General features: G+C 44.1%; 1 protein-coding gene across 3 annotated transcripts in view; it reads right to left on the reverse strand.

The window, feature by feature from the left end:
• LOC306939295 (multiple C2 and transmembrane domain-containing protein 1-like) overlaps positions 1–20,941 on the reverse strand; it is an 88,546-nt gene that overhangs the window by 48,593 nt on the left and 19,012 nt on the right. For 2 of the 3 annotated variants that reach the window (XM_079523883.1, XM_079523882.1), the window contains exons 1-3: positions 11,227–11,341; positions 9,938–10,058; positions 7,452–7,594 (exon numbers count right to left, since the gene is read on the reverse strand). In XM_079523883.1, the coding sequence (XP_079380009.1) occupies positions 7,452–7,594; positions 9,938–10,058; positions 11,227–11,232 (270 nt within the window). In that variant the 5' untranslated portion in view covers positions 11,233–11,341. Of the gene's footprint in view, positions 1–7,451; positions 7,595–9,937; positions 10,059–11,226; positions 11,342–20,941 lie in introns of those variants that run through there. The other variant, XM_079523884.1, reaches the window with a different exon arrangement.

A 20,941-nucleotide genomic window follows, 5' to 3' on the forward strand; every position in this document is an offset into this window, starting at 1 on the left:
AAGGGAATTCCCTGTGACTCGGGGGAGATGTTAGACTCTCAGGTCATCAGGATGAGGTTGTGAGGCACTCTGCTACACTCACCCACCATTTGACCTCACACAGGGTTTTTTGCTTCCGGTAAGCACATGAACTCCATTGTAACCCATGGGAATTGAACCCGGGTCTCCCGTGTGGAGAGCCAACATCTTAACCACGTGACTAAGCCAAAGGGAACTCCCTCTGATTTGGGGGAAGATGTTAGACTTTTAAGGCCAGCAGGCTGAGGTTGTGAGGCGCACTGCTACATTTATAAATTATGGTGACTTAGTTTGGACTTGTTTTTCTGTGAAGTGCTTGCAAATATTGACTGTGGGTTTTTTTGGGCTTGTTTCTAAAGTGTAGTTGTTTATTTGGGCTACTTTCTAAAGTATAGCCAACAGCCAAGTTGACAAATCATGACAATAAACATTTTTTTTGTGGGACTGCAACGCTCTATTTCCTACAGCTTTAAGTCCCAAAAATCTGAACTAACCCTTTAAACAGTAAGCCAAAGGGAATTCCCTGTGACTCGGGGGAGATGTTAGACTCTCAGGTCGTCAGGATGAGGTTGAGAGGTACTCTGCTACACTCACCCACCTTTTGACCTCACACGGGGAAGGACACCCACATTCAACCCATGGGACTTGAACCCGGGTCTCCCGTGTGGAGAGCCAACATCTTAACCACTAAGCCAAAGGGAACTCCCTCTGATTTGGGGGAAGATGTTAGACTTTTAAGGCCAGCAGGCTGAGGTTGTGAGGCGCACTGCCACATTTATAAATTGTGGTGACTTAGTTTGGACTTGTTTTTCTGTGAAGTTGCTTGCAAATATTGACTGTGTTTTTTTTGGGCTTGTTTCTAAAGTGTAGTTGTTTATTTGGGCTACTTTCTAAAGTATAGCCAACAGCCGAGTTGACAAATCATGACAATAAACACAATTTTTTTGTGGGACTGCAACGCTCTATTTCCTACAGCTTTAAGTCCCAAAACTCTGAACTAACCCTTTTCAACAGTAAGCCAAAGGGAATTCCCTGTGACTCGGGGGATATGTTAGACTCTCAGGCCATCAGGATGAGGCTGTGAGGCACTCTGCTACACTCACCCACCATTTGACCTCACACGGGGAATGGTACTGAACCGCATCTGCCTGTATAACCCATGGGACTTGAACCCAGGTCTCCCGCGTGGAGAGTCAACATCTTAACCACTAAGCCAAAGGGAACTCCCTCTGATTTGGGGGAAGATGTTAGACTTTTATAGTTGTGAGCCACTGCTACATTTATGAATTATGGTGACTTAGTTTGGACTTGTTTTTCTGTGAAGTTGCTTGCAAATATTGACTGTGCTTTTTTTTGGGCTTGTTGTCCAAAGTGTACAATATGTTTTCCCCTTTTTACTCTATTTAACCCATTTAGGCCCGACGTCGAAATTTAAAAAATGTCTTCTAAATCCTGACAGTTTTCTGAAATAACTATGTTTCTATATCAGTGGTGCTCAATATTTCATGTCAAGGACCCCAAAAATTATATGTAATTGGCCGCCAACCCCCTCATCTGAAAATATGTTAAGATTTGGATTCAGAATCATTAGAACCTCCTAGTTTGACATTTTTGCCTGCCATAGGATGTTAATGGTAGGGTCACAAGAAACCCCTATAAAAATTGCCCAATACTTTCAGCCGGTCAGCAAGTGGATTCATGAATGTATGTATGTAGACAATATTTTAGGCCAATAAAAAAGACTATATACCAAATTTCCCCACCCGTTCACGTCGGCTGCCGGACTAAAAGGGAATTCCCTGTGACTCGGGGGAGATGTTAGACTCTCAGGTCATCAGGATGAGGTTGTGAGGCACTCTGCTACACTCACCCACCATTTGACCTCACACAGGGAATATTGCCGGCATTTAACCCATGGGATTTGAACCCGGGTCTCCCGTGTGGAGAGCCAACATCTTAACCACTAAGCCAAAGGGAACTCCCTCTGATTTGGGGGAAGATGTTAGACTTTAAGGCCAGCAGGCTGAGGTTGTTGTGAGGCACTGCTACATTTATAAATGATGGCGACTTATTGTCTCCACCAGGCCGAAGGCATGGAGAGAGTATGTTTTATTGTCTCCACCAGGCCGAAGGCATGGGGAGAGAGTATGTTTTATTGTCTCCACCAGGCCGAAGGCATGGGGAGAGAGTATGTTTTATTGTCTCCACCAGGCCGAAGGCATGGGGAGAGAGTATGTTTTATTGTCTCCACCAGGCCGAAGGCATGGGGAGAGAGTATGTTTTATTGTCTCCACCAGGCCGAAGGCATGGGGAGAGAGTATGTTTTATTGTCTCCACCAGGCCGAAGGCATGGTGAGAGAGTATGTTTTGTTTTCTCCACCAGGCCGAAGGCATGGGGAGAGAGTATGTTTTGTTGTCTCCACCAGGCCGAAGGCATGGGGAGAGAGTATGTTTTGTTGTCTCCACCAGGCCGAAGGCATGGGGAGAGAGTATGTTTTGTTGTCTCCACCAGGCCGAAGGCATGGGGAGAGAGTATGTTTTGTTGTCTCCACCAGGCCGAAGGCATGGGGAGAGAGTATGTTTTGTTGTCTCCACCAGGCCGAAGGCATGGGGAGAGAGTATGTTTTGTTGTCTCCACCAGGCCGAAGGCATGGGGAGAGAGTATGTTTTGTTGTCTCCACCAGGCCGAAGGCATGGGGAGAGAGTATGTTTTGTTGTCTCCACCAGGCCGAAGGCATGGGGAGAGAGTATGTTTTGTTGTCTCCACCAGGCCGAAGGCATGGGGAGAGAGTATGTTTTATTGTCTCCACCAGGCCGAAGGCATGGGGAGAGAGTATGTTTTATTGTCTCCACCAGGCCGAAGGCATGGGGAGAGAGTATGTTTTATTGTCTCCTCCAGGCCGAAGGCATGGGGAGAGAGTATGTTTTGTTGTCTCCACCAGGCCGAAGGCATGGAGAGAGTATGTTTTATTGTCTCCACCAGGCCGAAGGCATGGAGAGAGTATGTTTTATTGTCTCCACCAGGCCGAAGGCATGGAGAGAGTATGTTTTATTGTCTCCACCAGGCCGAGGCATGGAGAGAGTATGTTTTATTGTCTCCACCAGGCCGAGGCATGGAGAGAGTATGTTTTATTGTCTCCACCAGGCCGAAGGCATGGAGAGAGTATGTTTTATTGTCTCCACCAGGCCGAAGGCATGGGGAGAGAGTATGTTTTATTGTCTCCACCAGGCCGAAGGCATGGAGAGAGAGTATGTTTTGTTGTCTCCACCAGGCCGAAGGCATGGGGAGAGAGTATGTTTTATTGTCTCCACCAGGCCGAGGCATGGAGAGAGAGTATGTTTTATTGTCTCCACCAGGCCGAAGGCATGGGGAGAGAGTATGTTTTATTGTCTCCACCAGGCCGAGGCATGGAGAGAGAGTATGTTTTATTGTCTCCACCAGGCCGAAGGCATGGGGAGAGAGTATGTTTTATTGTCTCCACCAGGCCGAGGCATGGAGAGAGAGTATGTTTTATTGTCTCCACCAGGCCGAAGGCATGGGGAGAGAGTATGTTTTATTGTCTCCACCAGGCCGAGGCATGGAGAGAGAGAGTATGTTTTATTGTCTCCACCAGGCCGAAGGCATGGAGAGAGTATGTTTTATTGTCTCCACCAGGCCGAAGGCATGGAGAGAGTATGTTTTATTGTCTCCACCAGGCCGAAGGCATGGGGAGAGAGTATGTTTTATTGTCTCCACCAGGCCGAAGGCATGGAGAGAGTATGTTTTATTGTCTCCACCAGGCCGAAGGCATGGGGAGAGTATGTTTTATTGTCTCCACCAGGCCGAAGGCATGGGGAGAGTATGTTTTGCATACTAAGCCAAATAGTCCAGCAGCCAACAGGCTTCTTTTGTTTAAAGTGGGAAATTTGGTATATAGTATTTTTTTATTGGCCTAAAATATTGTCTATATACATACATTCATGAATCCACTTGCTGACCGGCTGTCAGCATTGGGCATGTTTTTTAGGGGTTTCTTGTGACCCTACCATTAACATCCTATGGCAGGCAAAAATGTCAAACTTTCCTTTTGCTTTAAGTAGCATGTGACATGTCAAACTAGGGGGTTTTCATGATTCGGAATCCATTCCAAGCATTAGTTTTGCACAAAATACACTCCTTGGGCTAAAAGCAGCCATAGCAACTTGCCCAAATGTGCCCAAAATGTGCTGACCTCATCACATTTGTCATGATGTCTATGGCCGTTTTTCGTCCAAGGAGTGTATTTTGTGCAAAACTAATGCTTGGAATGGAATTCCCAGTTCATTTTCCCCATAGACTTTACAAAAAAGTATTTATTTAAAGACGTTTGAAAAGTTTTAGCTAGTTTTAATTTTTCAGGTTAATTTATAATTGTTAACACGCCGGCACTGGTCGTTTTTCAAGGAGTGTATTTTGTGCAAAACTAATGCTTGGAATGGATTCATAATCATGAAAACCTCCTAGTTTGACATGTCACATGCTACTTAAAGCGAAAGGAAAGTTTGACATTTCTGACATTTTTTGCCTGCCATAGGATGTTAATGGTAGGGTCACAAGAAACCCCTATAAAACAATTGCCCAATAATTTCAGCCGGTCAGCAAGTGGATTCATGAATGTATGTATATAGACAATATTTTAGGCCAATAAAAAAGACTATATACCAAATTTCCCACCCGTTCACCTCGGCTGCCGGACTAAAAGGGAATTCCCTGTGACTCGGGGGAGATGTTAGACTCTCAGGTCATCAGGATGAGGTTGTGAGGCTAGACTCACCCACCATTTGACCTCACACAGGGTTTTTTTCGTCTTCCACCGCATCTAACCCATGGGACTTGAACCCGGGTCTCCCGTGTGGAGAGCCAACATCTTAACCACTAAGCCACAGGTAACTCCCTCTGATTTGGGGGAAGATGTTAGACTCTCACATTGTGCACACATGCTACAAAGCCGCTTCTGTAACATAGCTGGCCGGCATAGAAGTATATTTCCAACATTCATCATTCTGTACATCTGACTGCTTTCTGTAAACACGCAAGCACTGCAGTAGTTTTGATTTAGATGTGTGTATTGAATAAGGTGTAAAAGTAAATTATTGACTGATTCAGAGTGTGAGTGAGCGAGTGGACGAGATTCTGGGTATTGGAATCTGGCTCACGTGAAGGTTCTGTCAGTGTGTCCTGTGTTAAGCTGACAGAAAACCCACTATATTAATGGCAAGTAGGCTATTTGCAAACCTCTGAACTAACCCTGTACACGAATATTGTATTCATGGACGACCATTTCCTAGGGTGCGCTCGTTTTACCGCGCCGGCTACTAGTAGTAGCCAAGGAAAGCGCTGTCTGTGCTGGCGGAGCTTCACCTTCTAATACAAACACAAAACCCAATTCTGCCAGCTGCCTTGCTAGTCTAGTGGACTACCACGCTGACTTGCAATCCATGCTTCACGAGTTCAAATCCTGCTGCCACAACAATTCATTTTTTCGCTGGACAATACTACTACCCTACCCCAAACCCCAAACCTAAACATAACCGCAAGGACGACGCAACGCACGTCAGACCAAAGCAAACTTTACTTTATGGACGTAAAAAAAAAGATGGCGTGAGCAGCATTCAATAAGTAAAAATGAGGAAAAAGGCCGCACACACGTAGCCACGATGCTGTATATTTATTGACAAGAATCCAACGTTTCGACCTAGTAGGTCTTCTTCAGGGAATCATTCCCTTTTTCTCATTTTTACTTATTTACTGCGTTAGGCCAGCACCTCACCAACACTGGTGTGCACTGTGCGCCCTTTCCTGTTTTGTCTACGTGAGCAGCATTCAAACCAAGGAGGTATGGATATTGTCTATTGTCTAACGAGCCATGCTACAAGGTGCTGCTAGAATGTGGAGGATGCTGAAAAAAACAGTATTTCTTACAGGAATAGCCGAGGGCTGATTTCACCCAACAACACTAAGCTAAAGGGAATTCCCTGTGACTCGGGGGAGATGTTGGACTTTCAGGCCATCAGGATGAGGTTGTGAGGCACTACTCTGCCACACTCACCCCCCCCCCCTTTTGACCTCACACAGGGTTTTTTTGTGCACGTCTAACCCATGGGACTTGAACCCGGGTCTCCCGTGTGGAGAGCCAACATCTTAACCACTAAGCCAAAGGGAACTCCCTCTGATTTGGGGGAAGATGTTAGACTTTTAGGCCAGCAGGCTGAGGTTGTTGTGAGGCACTGCTATATTTATAAATTATGGCGACTTAGTTTGGACTTGTTTTTCCGTGAAGGTGCTTGCAAATATTTACTGTGCTTTTTTTGGGGCTTGTTTCTAAAGTATAGTTGCCATTTTGGCAATTTTGGCAGTTCTGATATCGTTTTTCATTAACCCATTCAGTACGGGAACCCCTTTTGATGTTTTAAGCATTATGTTATACTTTAGCAATTGAAAAATAGCAGATCTACAAGCTCATAGCGCGGTGCCGAGTGCCGCGCTACGAGCTTGTAGATCTGCTATTTTTGAAAAATTGTGAAAATGTGGCACAAATGTTTGAATATATCTTCTCTTTCAGAGCGGACGTTTTTTTTTTTAGGCTTTCGCCTTTATTTTATATTTTTTATAGAGGGACAGGGATCGGGAGTCAAACCCGCGGCACACTGCCAGACTGGATTACCAGCCAAGGTGCCTGGACCGCTGAGCCACGGCCCAAAGCCCAGAGTGGACGTTTTTAACTCAAATCTTTGCTTCTGGGGCGGCTCCTGGAAAAACATTTTCAGATGGGGGTCGGCGACCAATTACATAGTTGTGGGGCTCCTTCCTTGACATGAAAACCTTTGAGCACCACTGACATAGAAACGTGGGTTTTTCAGAGAACTCTCAGGATTTAGAAGGCATTTGTAGAATCGTCCTCAGGTCTAAATTGGTTAAATTCGGCAATATGGCAGAGGGCAGTGAGGATCCCTCAGGGACTGATCGCTCGCACTCAAAAGACCTTTGACCTTTAGATCTCCCAGTGAGTAAATTGTTATGATTTGCTCGATCCACATTTCTGCCTTTTTTTTTGGCCACGTCAGAGAAATTGCATTTCCATACATGCGAATGGAATCTGATCTGTGGTTACAGGACTACAGCATTGACGGACAACCCGTTCAGCCAATCAGCATAACCCAAAAAAAAGTCTACCTATGGATCCTACGCCATGTCAACCACACCCAGGATTACATTAGATAATTGGCACTAGGTGAAAAAACTGGGTTGCAAAATCGTGGGATAAAAAAATAAAAATAAAATAATAATAAATGAGATGCTTTGTACGTGTGCATTTGCGGGTGCGTGCGTGCGTGCGTGCGTGCGTGCGTGCGTGCGTGCGTGCGTGTGTGTGTGCGTGCGTGCGTGCGTGGTGGAGGTGTAGTGTATGCATTACTTTTAGATAGAGCGGTTCGTTCAGACTGTCGATCACCAGAGTGGTCCTCTCATCCCACACCGGGTTCAGGTTCTTATGGACCGTTTTGCTCCGGAACACCTCCTTGCCGTTCAGCTTCATCTTCACGTAGGGGTCGCTGGTACCTGGAACACCAGAAACTATACTGTCACAGCTTCATCTTCATGTAGGGGTCGCTGGTACCTGGAACACCAGAAACTATACTGTCACAGCTTCATCTTCACGTAGGGGTCGCTGGTACCTGGAACACCAAAAACTATACTGTCACAGCTTCATCTTCACGTAGGGGTCGCTGGTACCTGGAACACCATAAACTATACTGTCACAGCTTCATCTTCATGTAGGGGTCGCTGGTACCTGGAACACCAGAAACTATACTGTCACAGCTTCATCTTCACGTAGGGGTCACTGGTACCTGGAACACCAAAGACTATACTGTCACACAGCTTCATCTTCACGTAGGGGTCACTCACTGGTACCTGGAACACCAAAAACGATACTGTCACAGCTTCATCTTCACGTAGGGGTCACTCACTGGTACCTGGAACACCAAAAACGATACTGTCACAGCTTCATCTTCACGTAGGGGTCGCTGGTACCTGGAACACCAAAAACTATACTGTCACAGCTTCATCTTCACGTAGGGGTCGCTGGTACCTGGAACACCAGAAACTATACTGTCACAGCTTCATCTTCACGTAGGGGTCGCTCACTGGTACCTGGAACACCAAAAACTATACTGTCACAGCTTCATCTTCACGTAGGGGTCACTGGTACCTGGAACACCAAAAACTATACTGTCACAGCTTCATCTTCACGTAGGGGTCACTGGTACCTGGAACACCAAAAACTATACTGTCACAGCTTCATCTTCACGTAGGGGTCACTGGTACCTGGAACACCAAAAACTATACTGTCACAGCTTCATCTTCACGTAGGGGTCGCTGGTACCTGGAACACCAAAAACTATACTGTCAGTCAGTCACACAGCTTCATCTTCACGTAGGGGTCACTCTGTCTCTAGTCTCGCGTAGCCAGACAACTATTCCACAATCTCCGAATGCTATGTAGAGTCTGGACCTACACCTCCCGAAATCTGAGGAAGGAAATCCGTTCACGAAAATACATTTTAAAATATCTTTAATTTTTTTTTTTTATTATTTCCATTTCTGCTAAGCAGCAAGCTATATATGCTTAGACGATTTCTATTTATATTCGCATACATTTGCGTGACTGTAAAGACGAAATGGAAGTGGGGAGGAGGCTCCACTTCCGCTTAATATTTTACTCATGATCAGAGCTTCCGTTGCTCCAGAGCATTTATATTGTACTCATGATCAGAGCTTCCGTTGCTCCAGAGCATTTATATTGTACTCATGATCAGATAGAGCTTCCGTTGCTCCAGAGCATTTATATTGTACTCATGATCAGAGCTTCCGTTGCTCCAGAGCATTTATATTGTACTCATGATCAGAGCTTCCGTTGCTCCAGAGCATTTATATTGTACTCATGATCAGAGCATCCGTTGCTCCAGACCTGCTTGACGGAAGCATTTGGAAATGGCAAGAGGCAACAGTCTGGTAACGTGAGACTAGGGTAACTCTCTCTCTCTCTCTCTCTAGGTCTAGGAGGCCTCAAGATTCCAGTGATAATATAACATTAATTATGTATAATGTGGCATGATTGAAAAAGGAGTGGTCGTTCTCTTCAATTTCACCTCCCACGCTCTCTCGCCGCGGGGCGGGGCAGGGCGGGGCAGGGCGGGGCAGGGCGTCCGTATCACTACGCCCAAAACATAGTTCCATGTGATAGAAAGTTGAACGAAAGTTGCGCTAATTAGAAATATGTCAACAATAGAAATTATGCTAGTTTTGTGGATTAATTTATTTTTAATGCGTGGACCCCTGTGCCCCCCACAAAATGACAGGAACTAGAACTACTTAATATGTCACCAAAACCAGAGCAGAACTCCCACCACGGGACTCGGGCAATCAATTAATACAGTTGCAACCACTATATTAATGGCAATTATTTCATACAACTTAACCCATTTTGGGCGGGAACCCCTTTTGGTGTTAGCATTATGTTATGCTTTAGCTATTGAAAAATAGCAGATCTACAAGCTCATAGCGCGCCACCGAGTGGCGCGCTACGAGCTTGTAGGTCTGCTATTTTTTTGAAAAAAGAACCACTGACATAGAAACATAGCTTTTTCAGAAAACTGTCAGGATGTAGAAGACATTTTTAGAATCTGATCTCAGGTCAAAATGGGTTAAGTTAAAAAAAAGTGTCCTTGTGCCTTGCGTGGTTTCCTCCACTGTCGGTGTGTGAGAATGGATGAATGAAATGCACCTTGCATATAAAGCACTTAATATAAAGGCACCCATTTACAATAGCTGAACTATAAGCTCACAATGTGTATAAAAGGTTTTCGGATTGTAACTTGAACAAAAAGACAAATAACGTACCTCCTCTGTCCCGGATGGCCAGGTTCAGTCCTTTCTTCAGCTCGATGTCCAGCTTGTACATCCCCGAGCTGGGCAGAGATCTGTCGGGACTAACCCCTGAGGTGCCAGGTGCTCCCATGCTCTGGAGATGGAAGAATTAAGACCAGTCAGTCAGTGATTGCATGACAACGTGCTCAACCCTACAAGTATAGAGATAATCCTGGTCAAATATAACTCCACTACATGTGAAAGTCAAACGTGTGTACTACAGTTAAAGCATTGGCTTTACAGTTTTCTGGAAAATCCTCTGTTTCTATGTCAGTCGTTCTCAAACGTTTTCATGTCAAGGACCCCCAAGATTATATGTATTTGGCCGCCGACCCCCATCTGAAAATATGTTGTTCCAGGGACCCCCCCAGAAGCAAAGATTTGAGTTAAAAATGTTCGCTCTGAAAGAATATATATTCAAAGATTTGCACTACATTTTCACGATTAAAAAAAAAATACAAGCTGAAGCTTGTAGATCTGCTATTTTTCAATAGCTAAAGTATAACATAATGCTTAAAACACCAAAAGGGGTTCCCGTTCAGAATGGGTAAATACAAAAAAGCATTGCTGTAGACCTTTTCCAAAAATAATTCAAAGGTTTCCCTGAAGTTTAGAAGAAATAAAAGGTCCTTATGCACACCTACAGAGGACAGGTGCGTACGGTCGGATAACTGGGACTGGAGAAGTGGAAAAAAATGGAAAATGGAAAATGAGTTTCATCAGGCATCTGATGCCTGATGAAAAGTCATTTTCCATTTTTTCCCACTGTCCCTTAAGTTTAAAAAGAAATACAAGTGGTTAATCAGACTAGCCGATTTAGGTGATTAGAAAGAAAGAAAGAAAGAAAGAAAGAAAGAAAGAAAGAAAGAAAGAAAGAACACATTTTCACAATGTCATTCATTATAATAAGTACCAGTATGCATTGTTTTATGGTGTCCAAAAACAACAACACTTCTCGATTGTTCCATTAATCAAAACAGGAATTGACAGAATAATCGCTATAAGAGAACAATGAATAGCTGCGGCCCTATAAATAATAAGACATTAATAGTGACACGCTCACATTCAGTACTGTACATCACAGACATACAGGATAGGAGGACACAGGTATATATACGCTGCTAAGTACCGCTCATTATACTGCTGTGTGGTATTCTTAAAACACTTCCTGAATGAAGTGCAGCGGTCAGTCATTCCATCAGTCATGCTCGTATGTATCGCCATAAATCTCCTTCCTTCCTTCCTCGCTTTATAAAACTCACCGCCATGCCTGTCGCGTCCTCCACCACCACCACACATAAGTAAAGAGCTGCTGTCTAATACTCCCGGTGAAGCACTGTGCACTCCACTCCGCTCCGCTCGCCCCCAAACAACAGCATCTATAACTCTCTCTAGCAGGCAGCACCACTCACAGCGAAAGGTTCCCATTGAGCTGTATAAGGTTGTCCCCGGGGGGGGGGGAACCGCTGACAGGAAATTACACGAGTGCAGCTTCCTCCTCTCTCTAAAACCTCTTTCTGAGTGCTTTTGGAGCAGCGGAGAGAGAGATTTCCATCTCTCTGCTATAGCTGCACGTCTCTCTGGCCTGTTGGCTTTCTGCCCGCAACGCGCACGCACTCACGTACACACATACATGCACATAGCACCCCTCTCATAGCTACTATAATATTTAATTATACCCCATAAACCCCCTTCCCTCCACACACACACAGGCCCCTGACACGTTGTGTACATACACGTAAAAGTGACGTAATCACGTAAGTAGATGCTGACATACATATAAATGGTAAATTTATATAGCGCCTTTATCCAAGGCGCTTTACATTCACACACACATTCATGTCGGCGGAAACCATGCAAGGCACCAACCTGCACATCAGGAGCAATTAGGGGTTCAGTGTCTTGCTCAAGGACACTTCGACACTTCCTCTGGGGGAGCCCGGGTTCAAACTGGCAACCTTGCGGTTAACATCCGGCCACTCTACCCCTGAGCCACCGCCGCCGTACATACACTGCACACATACACATACAGTATATTGTTGTGATGCATGGGGAAACTATTGTCCAATAGAAAAGTGAAGCTGATAACAATGCACTTTATTTTGAATCCAAAATGAAAACATGCTTTTCTCCTCTCTGTTCTGTCCCCACGGGACCTGAGTGACACTTCTCTCTGTCCGTCCGTCCGTCCCCCCCCTCTCCCTCCGTCTCTCTCACTCTCACTCTCTCTCTCTCTCTCACAAGCCAGGCTGAGGCTGAGGGGTCCCATCATGTCTAAGAACAACAAGTGTGACATTGACGACTCAACAATCCCCTCTCTTTGGAGGAGCAAGATGGGGCAGAGTAAATGACTGTTCAAATATTGTATAACTGTGCACCACTGTATAGCCTACTTCTTGCAAACGGTTAATAAACGGGGCATCGATCTCCCCCCCAAAAAACAACACACAGCAATCTATAACTAAGGAGTTTGTTATGAAGATAATATTCATAGATCAGAAGTGACTGAACACCCAGTCCTTAGCTGTCTCCATTGCAGATTATATGTTCATAGATCAACAATCTTCGTCTGGGGCAAGGGTCGAAATTTTGCAGAGAAACAGTGTGTGGACATCCCTTCCTTTCCATTGTACGTATATTTTGGACCAGCACCTGTAGAATTTCTGGAGATACGACACGTGCTTCCTTTTGGATCCTATCTCATAGATCAACAATGGACGGCCACAATCTAGCTGTCTCCATCTCTCTCCAAATCACACAAGCAAGGAGCAATGCACGCACGCACGTGCACAGTGCACACGCACGCTCGCACACACACAGACACACACACACACACAGTCACTGAGACACAGAGCACTCAGTCAGACAGCAACAACAAATCAATGGAGGTTGCAGGAACCTGAGGCGCGTGTCTAAATGCATCTAGATTAATCACAGACCTCGTAGTGTCTCAACACACAACAACAATGCAGAGAAGGATCGGGGGATAATGGACAGATAACCTGCACCCCTAAGGATGGGGGGATAATGGACATACCGCTAGTTCCAAGTAAAGTAAAAGTACCTCAACTTTGTACATGACTTAAAACCCACTTAGACCTGAAGACGATTCTACAAATGTCTTCTAAATCCTGACAGTTTTCTGAAAACGTTATGTTTCTATATCAGTGGTTCTCAAACTACTTTATGTCAAGGACTCCTAGAATTATATGTATTTGGCCTCCAGCCCCCATCTGAAAATATGTAGTTCCAGGGACCCCCCCGGAAACAAAGACTTTTCAAAAATAGCATACCTACAACAAGCTTGTAGATCTGCTATTTTTTCAAGTACACTTTACACTTTCCATCACTGCCTACGGCCTACGCTATCCTGGGGGTTGAAATGCTGAATGTCTGATCATTTCCACTTTTCTTTTGTGTGGGGGTGTTATTGCTTTATACAGTTATTTGGCAGGATGGTGTAGAAACAGGAAATGGAGGCCAGAGAGAGTCATGCAACACAGGACTCCACCCAGAGCTGCAGTGGCTGACCCATACAACCAAACTACACCGAGAAGAGAACGATTAAACCCTGTCTGTTGCACCCACCATCCAAACTACACTCAGGCCCCTTCTCCACCGGTTGGTTCCCAATGGGAACCGGTTCAGTTCTTTTTGGTTCTTGGGCCTGACTCACACGGTCACAACAGATAGATGTATGGCTGATGCATGAGACTTATTGACTGATGCAAGCTCACAATGCATTTCCAATGGGAGTCACATGGTTTGACACAACATTTGTGTTGTATGAGGGGGAGGGGGGCAGTCGAAACACAGCCGAAAGCCGTACAACACAAATGTTGTGTCAAACCATGTGACTTCCATTGGAAATGCATTGGGGCAAGATGTAAACAAACCCTTTCTTTACATCTAGCATGCATCAATGTTGTATGCTAGATCGAAAGGTGTGAGTCAGGCCTTAGTCCATGAGCTCCAAAATTGGAACGTTAATTATGAATTGAGTGTGCAAAACCATACCCCTATTAGGTTGTTATCACCATGAAACTTCCCCGGTTGATTACTTACAGTCTTACACGAAGACAATGATTTATTGTATTACAAATTTACAAATTTTAAATATGCAAATGAGGCATTATGTAGGAAAATATGCAAAATAATAGAAAATATGAAAAAGCTACTATTGTGGAAGGGTTATCATGTATACATTTACTTGTATTGATCATATAAACAATTTAATATAGGTCTAGTTAACTGTATGTAATGTGTTTTTGTTGTTGTTGTTATTATTATTATTTTTTAAAAATTTGTTCTGTATTTATGGACATTTCCTGATGTTTCTTCGAAGATTTTGTTTTGTATTTGTGCTGCCATGGGGTTGTGGGGGGAAAGATATATGTGAATAATTGCTTTGAAATGACTATGTTGTAAAGAAAAATCAATAAACATATGTTTAAAAAAAAAATATATATATATATATATTCTTTTTTTTTTTAGCTCTGGGTCATGGACTAAGAACCAAAAAGAACCAACCGGTGGAAAAGGGGGTCTCAGAAATAACCCTACCTGTTGCACCCACCATCCTAAACTACACTCAGAAATAGAATAAAATACTTTATTGGCAGTTTAATTTTTTTTTTACAAAAATGGACTATACACAAAAAAAACTAACTATGACCAGTTAGTATGAAGATGGAGCCATGAATTAAAGGACCACTTCACCACTTTCAACCTATCTTCATATAATAGGTCCTCACTAATAATCATGATAAAATGGCACAACTTCTTTCTACTCTCATAGGAGGGCTGTGGGCAGTTCAGAAACACGTCCACCAGTGACATCATCGTTAGGCAGATTTTTTTTAAACAATATTTTCTTTTACAAAAATGTTTACATTTTTATTATCGTGAGAACGATAGCTTCCATTTTCGCATTGCAACTTTTCAGGACTAGAAGGCCTGCAGTTTCCCATCGATGATGTCACCGGTGGACGGGTTTCTGAACTGCCCACCACCCTCCTATGAGACGCAGACTGAGTAGAAAGAAATGGTGCCATTTTATCATGATTATTAGTGAGGACCTAATGAAGATAGGTTGAAAAGTGGTGAAGTGGTCCTTTAAGGTCTTTCCTAAATCTTGCAAGAGAATGTAAGGATTTCAGGCAGGGCTGGAATGCACTAACCTGACTCCGCCAGATGGGGCAGCAGAGAGTACACTGGGTTCCCCCAGGAGGGGGGAACCCAGTGCACTCTCTGCTGCCCCATCTGGCGGAGTCAGGTTAGGAATGCACTCCCTGTGCATTCCACAGAGTAGTATAACAATCTACACGCGTGTAGATCGAGACACGTCGGCTGCAGAATTGCCAGAATCGAGGCTCAAAGGTTGTTCATTATTGTTTCATCAAATTGTGACACTGAACCTATATTTTTGTTCGGCTGCATAATTGCCGATACCGATGTTGTCACAACGAGGCCAAATAGTGGTCGATGTATCGGCCAGACTGCTGAGTCGGTCCGCTCGGACTCAATCCAGGTCAATACCTGTGATCATGACTCTCTCACCTGTCAAAGCACCCGCTGCTCTCCTCCAAGCACTGGAGCCTGCTTTATACTTATAGTTGCACGCCAGTGTCGTGCAACGAAAATAGACTAGATTTCTTCAGGACTGGAGGCATCACTGTGAACTTGTACTGAAGTTATACAGTATGATTAGTTACACAATAAATGTCAGCATTGATGATGCTAGACCAGTAGTTCTTTCAAACTAATTAAATTGAAAATAAGCTCATTGACCACAAATGGTAAATGGTGCATTTATATAGCACCTTTATCCAAGGCGCTTTACATAGATTGTGCATTACATTCACACATTCATACACCAATGTGCAAGGCACCAACCAGCACATCAGGAGCAATTAGGGGTTCAGAGTCTTGCTCAAGGACACTTTGACACTGACTCTGGGGGAGCCCGGGTTTGAACTGGCAACATTGCGGTTGCCATCCAGCCACTCTGCCCCTGCCACCCCATCCCCATCCCCATCCCCATCCCCATGGGGCGGCTACAAGCTCACAATGAGATCAGAGATTTGGTGTACTATTGTAGATCGGAAATGAACGCCAAAAGTACAGTGCAACTCAGGTACATTTGCGGCAGCCCCTTTGAAAAGCCCTGCGTGTGTGTGTGTGTGCGCGTGCACGTGTGCGCGTGTGTGACTCAATTTAACAGTTAAATTGAGTCACATAGCAGAGTGTTCATTGTGGGACAACAGCCAAAACCAGATTCCAGTGCTACGGTGGGTAGGTAGGTAGTGTCTGGGCGTGTTGACACGGGCGTCCGTGTGTGAATTACAAGCTGATTACAGCAGATTTACTGTGCATAGCCCCAGGACAAAAATAATACTCTTACTGCAGTGTACATGATCTACACACAACCCTCTCAGGATTCCAAACGCTAAAATACCCATTGTGCAAAAGGTCCATTATTTTGTAAATGCTTTTTTTTGTTACAGCCAATGAGCCTATATGTACAAAATCACACACATCGTAAGATGCAAGGCGCCGTGAGCTTGTAGACTGTTTTTTTTTCCCGTATATCCAAAGAATATTGCTTAAGTATATTTCTTCAATGTATGCTTTTAATCCTCTACATCTGTAACAAAAACAAGTGTTGACCTAGCCATGCACAAAGGACCACATGCACATGTGTAATCTGATGGACATGTAACATGGGGGTATAGCTCAGGGGTAGAGCATTTGACTGCAGATCAAGAGGTCCCCGGTTCAAATCCGGGTGCCCCCTCTATATTACACACAGAGACACTGGCATAGTTGGCTAGCATTGTGGCAGAGCATTGGAGACTGGCTGTCACATGCGTGCCCTTGTCAAGATGTCAATGTCTGTCATGATGATGGACAGGAAAGTTAAATCATAATCAATGAAACCGACAAACTTACTTATCTTTTCATGTGGATGATGATGGTTCACTTAACAGGGATATGTTAACATCAAGATGGAGACAGTACTATGTTCGGAGCCAACCAAAAATGATGCGAAGCCTGCAGAGCTAGTTCAGGCAGGCAACTCGTGAGCGCCTGATCAGGTGACTAGTCTCATGCACTCTCTACCTGATCAGAGCGGCTATTTAAACCTATCTGCTCTTTCCTGGCTTCTCTCCCGCTGTGCGGTCGTGCGTCGCTGCTGCTGCTGTCTCCCTGCCTCGCTCGCTGCTAACCTGTTGCTCATGAAGTTTTTGCAAATCCCACTACCGCCTCCCCAGCATCCACCTGTATACAGGCTCTGTTTCTAGATCCCCCTGCATGGGGGTTTTATTCATTCCCTGTCATTCTACTTGGCTTATAATTTAACTAAAATGTTAATGTTACAGGGAATGAATAGGGAGACAGAGCCCTGACGCCAATCTATGCTTCATATATCTATGCTCAATTATGCTCAATAAATACATATATATTCTAAATTCACTCTAAGAGTTGTCTGACTGAACTGCACACACACTGACAAAGTAACAGAATCAAACTGCTGTGTTAGGGGTTTTCGAAGGTGAGGACACAAATTCCGATTGGCCGGAATGAGATGATGTACGAATGTATGATAATTGCGCCCCTCACTTCACACAGGTGTGATTTTTGGTTACAACTTGGTCCAGTGAGTGACATGCAGGTTCTTCTCTGATATTTGTATATAGCTGTGTTCTTTCTGCCTGCTTTCCTACTGTCCACCAAGCTGGGTGTGTGTGGCACCCTGGAGGGTTTAGGGGCTAAGAGCATCTTCTTTTTGGATTATTAGTACACTTTGTGTTAAAGGACCACTTCACCACTTTTCAACCTATCTTCAAATAATAGGTCCTCACTAATAATCATGATAAAATGGCATGATTATTTTCTACTCAGTCTTTGTCTCATAGGAGGGCTGTGAGCAGTTCAGAACCCCAGTTCAGAAATCATCATTAGGCAGATTTTTTTAAACAAAAATGTTTAGATTTTCATTATCGTGAGAACGATGGCTTCCATTTTCGCATTGCAACTTTTCAGGACTAGAAAGCCTGCAGTTTCTATTAGCTTGTATTCCCCATCGATGATGTCACTGGTGGACGGGTTTCTGAACTGCCCACAGCCCTCCTATGAGACACAGGCCGAGTAGAAAAGAATTGCACCATTTTTTCATGATTATTAGTGAGGACCAATTATATGAAGATAGGTTGAAAAGTGGTGAAGTGGTCCTTTAATAAATTCACCTGTGAAGCATAGTTTTCACCGCCACTAGATGGCAGTAGTGGGTTGGTCATATGAGTTGTTTTCTGATGCTACTTTCTTGTTTAGCAGGAAGTTATAGCTCAGATATGGCATGCTTGCAAGAAGACAGTCAGGATGACAACAGTGAAACCCCATTGTAATCTAAGACTGTCTTGTACTCTGTTTGGTTGCATTCTACAGGTGAGAGAAGTGCACAAGACATATGAAGTTGATTATAAAGTGTGGTGCCATGTTTATGCTTGCTCTAAGCATTTGAAGTGAAGGCAGCTAACTCATGCTAAGACTGGATTAGCTAATGTAGCCTGTTGGGCATAATGGGTGTGGGTTTATGTTGAGAGTACCTGGCCATATACCATAGGCAATATGTTTGGGCTGCACAGTCCATGTTGGATGTTCATAATTTACATTTCAGGCGCTGCACCCCATTTGGAAAATATGTAGTAGTGTATTTAATACAGATAATTCTGCGGGTCCTTGACATGAGAATGATTGAGAACGACAGACAATAGAAACATACTATAGGTTTTTCAGAAAACTGTCAGCATTTAGAAGGCATTTGTAGAATCGAACTCAGGTCAAAATGTGGTTAAATATTTAGAGGGGGCACCCGGATTTGAACCAGGGACCTCTTGATCTGCAGTCAAATGCTCTACCACTGAGCTATACCCCCTTGTTACATGTCAGGCAGAACACACATCCCTGTTCCTTTGTTCCAGGTTCTCACTCCTCCCTTTGTTTGCATATCAATTGTGTGTGTGTGTGTGTGTGTGTGTGTGTGTGTGTGTGTGTGCGTGTGTTAGAGACCTGCGGATGGAGTTTTTTGTCAACCGCAACTTCATTTTCCGCCCGTTATCCAACCGCTTCATCCTATTTATATTAACCGCACCGGGTAAATCCGTCATCTGCAGGTCTCTATAGAGCGTCGCAGTCCCGCCCCCCAGGAAATGATTCTCCATTCATTTTCCTCATAGACATTTCAGAAAGTATTTATTTAAAGACGTTTACGCCGCGGACAAAGCCAACTCTTGTCGTGACAAATCATGACAACAAACACAATGTTTTGGGCAAAACAAAGAATTAGAAAGAAGAAAAAAACGGCAGGTTACAACACTTTTTTTGTTGTTTTTCTTCTTTGTAATTATTTGTTTGGTCCAAAATATTGTGTTTATTGTCATGATTTGTCACGACTCGAGTTGGCTTCGTACAACGCTTAAAAGGCCTTTAAATAAATACTTTTTGAAATGTCTATGGGAAAAATGCATTGCGATTCATTTCCTGGGCCTGGCGTCGTCATGAAAGGGGGCGGGACTGCAACGCTCTATACTGGCTTGGGACACCACAATGGAAATATATGAGGGCATAACTCATAACCCAACTCCCCCGTTATCCAACCACATTAATTATATCATCCTATTTATATTAGCCGCACATTCTGCCAACCGGTGCATCTGCAGGTCTCTGGTGTGTGTTGTAAAGTGCTTAAATAACTGAGGGGGCACCCGGATTTGAACCGGGGACCTCTTGATCTGCAGTCAAATGCTCTACCACTGAGCTATACCCCCTAATGCACATTTGTGTTTCTTTGTTCAGGACCAGGTCCTTACGGTCACTCCTCCCTTTGTTTGCATATCAATCGTGTGTTTGTGTGTGTGTGCGTGCGTGCGTGCGTGCGTATGTGTGTGTTTTGTGCCTAATCTCACAAATCGCTGGACCAATCAATGCCAGTTGGTCAAGCGAGATATATTTACGATAACTGTGTTAGATTACACTTACATGCACATGTTACACACTGTATGAAGACAACTTCCGTCCAGGTTCCAAACAATCTTTTATTACACTGTAGAATGCAACCAAACAGAGTACAAGACAGTCTTAGATTACAATGGGGTTTTCACTGACTGTCTTCTTGCAAGCATGCCATATCTGAGCTAACTTCCTGCTAAACAAGAAAATAGATTCACAAATGTCTTACAATGTAAGCACAATTAAAAGGCATAGACCTACAGGTAAATACATGAATTATGGATGCAGCAAATAACCTTTAAATGACTTGTAAATATAGAACATAAAATGTGATTGAATTCAATGAATTGTAAATGTACTCTAGAACATGAAATGTGACCTGTATATATCCAACAACAATTGTAGTGAGACATATAGAACCTGAAACAGCGGATTCGACCGTTATCTCTGTATTAAATAGGCGAAATCATCCGTTATCAGCACCTTTGAATAGGGCCAATATGGCCATACTGGCATACTCACCCTTGGCTGAACATAGCCTGGTCAAGGTTTCCCCCTGGTGGACGTGTCATTTCCAACTCTTGTCGGAGCATGGAAACTAGGGGCTACTAATATATACTATTCTCTGCCTATCGGGACGTAACTCGGACGGCGCTGAGTCGGGTCTGGTGGCCGTCGCAACGCAACGCTCGGCACGGCGACTCGTTCGGCTAGCGCCTCGCTCGGCGGTGCCTCACGTGGCTCAAGGCCACCAGACACGGCGCGCCTCCGTCAGGACATCAGTGATAATGACAATAGGTGATAATGACATACTGAAACAGTGAGTATGCCAGTATGGCCATATTGGCCCTATTCGAAGGTGCTGATAACGGATGATTTCGCCTATTCAATACAGAGATAACGGTCAAGTCCGCTGTTTCAGGTTCTATATGTCTCACTACAATTGTTGTTGGATATATACAGGTC

Source organism: Electrona antarctica (genome assembly GCF_951216825.1).
Source record: "Electrona antarctica genome assembly, chromosome: 16".
NCBI classification, from domain to species: domain Eukaryota; kingdom Metazoa; phylum Chordata; class Actinopteri; order Myctophiformes; family Myctophidae; genus Electrona; species Electrona antarctica.